The 3,307-nt window shown below is 53.3% G+C and overlaps 1 protein-coding gene across 1 annotated transcript; it reads left to right on the top strand.

Annotated features, from left to right (window-relative positions):
* The first annotated feature begins 328 nt into the window (after positions 1-328).
* On the top strand, positions 329-1,261 carry LOC132081109 (olfactory receptor 14J1-like). Its single transcript, XM_059484640.1, has one exon. The coding sequence runs from the start codon at positions 329-331 to the stop codon at positions 1,259-1,261; it is 933 nt and encodes a 310-aa protein (XP_059340623.1).
* The last annotated feature ends 2,046 nt before the right edge of the window (positions 1,262-3,307 follow it).

Here is a 3,307-nt window from a genome sequence, read left to right as displayed (position 1 = left end):
TACCAAGCCTGTCTTCATTCTGAGTGATTCCCCTGACAAATCCTGAATATCCAGCCTTGTCCCTCTGCCACACGGCCACAATCCCAGGGCAGTAGGGCAGGGATGGCTCCTTGAGGGCCCCCATGCACAGGCCTGGCTGCTCCTGGCACACTCAGCCAGCACAGCTGGAGCTCAGGAAGGGACCTGTGTGAAGGTTTTCACAAACAAGGGTGGGTGAGTCCCAGTGGGTCATGCTACAGGGAATGGCCCAGGTTTGGCTCCAAGCAGCCTCTTCTGACTTGTCAATGTCCTTTCTCCATGAACAGGTCCCCATGTGCAGCCAGAGCAAATGTCCAACAGCAGCTCCATCAGCCACTTCCTCCTGCTGGCATTGGCAGACACGCGGCAGCTGCAGCTCCTGCACTTCTGCCTCTTGCTGGACATCTCCCTGGCTGCCCTCCTGGGCAACGGCCTCATCATCAGCGCCGTAGCCTGCAGCCACCACCTGCACACGCCCATGTTCTTCTTCCTGCTCAACCTGGCCCTCAGCGACCTGGGCTCCATCTGCACCACTGTCCCCAAAGCCATGCACAATTCCCTCTGGGACACCAGGACCATCTCCTATGTAGGATGTGCTGCACAGCTCTTTTTCTTTCTGTTCTTCATGGGAGCAGAGTATTCCCTCCTGACCATCATGTGCTACGACCGCTACGTGTCCATCTGCACACCCCTGCACTATGGGACCCTCCTGGGCAGCAGAGCTTGTGCCCACATGGCAGCAGCTGCCTGGGCCAGTGCCTTTCTCTATTCACTGCTGCACACAGCCAATACATTTTCCCTGCCCCTGTGCCATGGCAATGCCCTGGGCCAGTTCTTCTGTGAGGTGCCCCAGATGCTCAAGCTCTCCTGCTCACTCTCCAATTTCAGGGAACTTGAGCTTATTGCTATTAGTGCCTGTTTAGCATTAGGCTGTTTTGTGTTCATTGTTTTCTCCTATGTGCAGATCTTCAGGGCTGTGCTGAGGATCCCCTCTGAGCAGGGACGGCACAAAGCCTTTTCCACCTGCCTCCCTCACCTGGCTGTGGTCTCCCTGTTTTTCAGCACTATTATGTTTGCTCACCTGAACCCCCCCTCCATGTCCTCCACATCCCTGGATCTGGCCCTGTCAATTCTGTACTCGGTGGTGCCTCCAGCCCTGAACCCCCTCATCTACAGCCTGAGGAACCAGGAGCTCAAGGCTGCAGTGTGGAAACTGATGACTGGATTGTTTCAAGAACATTAAACTGCTGGCCAATTTCTGCTAATCACTTGTAATAAAAGTAATCTTTGATACTTCTTGTTAGTTTGATTGTGGGGCTTTTTTTCCTTGAATTAGTTTTTTCATGTTGACCACAAAACATGTTATGGTTTGTGCCATTTCTCATTTTGTTTCTCTCCACTTTCCCTATGGCCACAGACTGCGTCAATGAGAGGCTGCACTCTTGATGGCTTTAAACAAACTAAAGGTTGTCCCAGCAAAGTTTTCTGCAGAGATGCCCTTTTGTTGCCTTCTCTGAAGCTGCAGCAGCAATGTCTGTGTGCAGAGCTGGGGACAGCTCAGTGCTAGCAAAGCATCTCTGGTCCTGCTGGCCACACTGTTCCTGATCCAGACCAGGAACCATTGGCCTTCTTGGCCACCTGGGCACTCTGCTGGCTCATGTCCAGCCTCCTGTCCCTCTGTCCCTGTAGGTTCCTTTCTGCCTGGCTGCTGTCCAGCCACTCTTTCCCTAGCCTGTAGAGCTGCAGGGGTTGTTGTGGCCAAAGTGCAGGACCCGGCACTTGGACTTGCTAAACCTCACCTTGTTGGATTTGGGCCCTGGATCCAGCCTGTCCAGGGCCCTCTGCAGAGCCCTCCTATGCTTCCACGGATCAGCACTCACACCCAGCTTGATGTCATCTGCAAACATGTCCTTGGTTCCATGGGGCCCCTCAGTGCCACAATGGCCTCTTGGTTACACCAGATTCTTCACTGTCACTCTGGTCTTCTTGGTTCCATGTGGCCCCAAAATTTGACAATTGTCTCCTTAATTTCATGGGGCTTCACAGTGTCACAGTGTCACAGTGTTCTCATTGGTGCTGCAGTTTCACAGTGGCCCCTTGGTTCCATGGGGCCCCAGAGTGTCACAATGGTCCCATGGTGAACATGAGGTCCCACACTGTCACAATCGTATCTGTTGTTCACAACTCCCCTCAGCATCACAATGGACTCCTTGTTTCCACATGGTCACACAGTGTCACAACGTTCTTCCAGGTTCCTTCAGGCCCCATCGTGTCACAGGGTCCCTTGGTTACACAGGATCCTGCAGTGTCACAATGTCCCCTTGGTTCCATGAGGCCCTGCAGTGTCACAATGGACCCTTGGTTCCACTGGGCCCTGGAGTCTCCCAGTGGTCTCCTTGGTTTTGCAGTGCCAAAATGGTGAAATTCCTTGGTTACACAAGGCCCTGCAGTGTCAAAATGGCCTCTGTGGTTCCACAAGGACTCACAGTGTCACAGTGCACTCTCTGGTTCCATTTGGCCCCAGAGCACAACAATGGACCCCTGGTTCTATGGGGCTGCACAGTGTCACCATGGTCCTCTTAGTTCCACAAGGCCCTGCAGTGTCACAATGGCCCCAGAGTGTCCCATTCATCACAGAATGACAGAATCAAATAGGCTGGAAAAGACCTTTGGGATCATCCAATCTAACCAATACCCTAATACTGCCTTGTCACCCAGATCATGGCACTAAGTGCCACTGGAGACGGACAGTGACTCTGCCACCTCCCTCCTGGCAAGCCCATTCCAGTTCCCACTCACCCTTTCTGTGAAGAACTTCTTCCTATTGTCCAGTCTAAACGTCCTCTGGTGCAGCTTCAGGCTGTGTCTTCTTGTCCTGCCCTCCAGCAGATCCACACTCACACCTGGATTGGTGCCATCTGCAATTTGTGAATGCTGGACTCGATCCCCTCAGCCAGATAATCAGTGAAGATATTAAGCTGGCTGGAGGCTGGGCCCAACAGAGATCCCTGGGAGACAGCACCTGTGCCTGGACACCAGCTGGGTGCAGAACCATCCCCACCACTCTCTGAGCCCAGACTCCAGCCAGCTCTTAAATCTCCCAGCAAGGAGGGAACCTGTCCAAGCCACGGGCTGCAGCTTTTCCAGGGAATGCTGTCAGAGACACTGTCAAAGGCTTTGCTGAATTCCAGGCACACAACATCCAAAGCCTTTCCTGCATCCACAGGTGGGTCATCTGGTCATAAAAGGAGATCATGTTAGTCAGGCAGCACCTGCCACCCCTAAATCC

Source organism: Ammospiza nelsoni, chromosome 17, assembly GCF_027579445.1.
Source record: "Ammospiza nelsoni isolate bAmmNel1 chromosome 17, bAmmNel1.pri, whole genome shotgun sequence".
NCBI classification, from domain to species: domain Eukaryota; kingdom Metazoa; phylum Chordata; class Aves; order Passeriformes; family Passerellidae; genus Ammospiza; species Ammospiza nelsoni.
The sequence above is the reverse complement of the archived record's forward strand: the minus strand, read 5'-3'. Positions and strand labels throughout refer to the sequence as shown.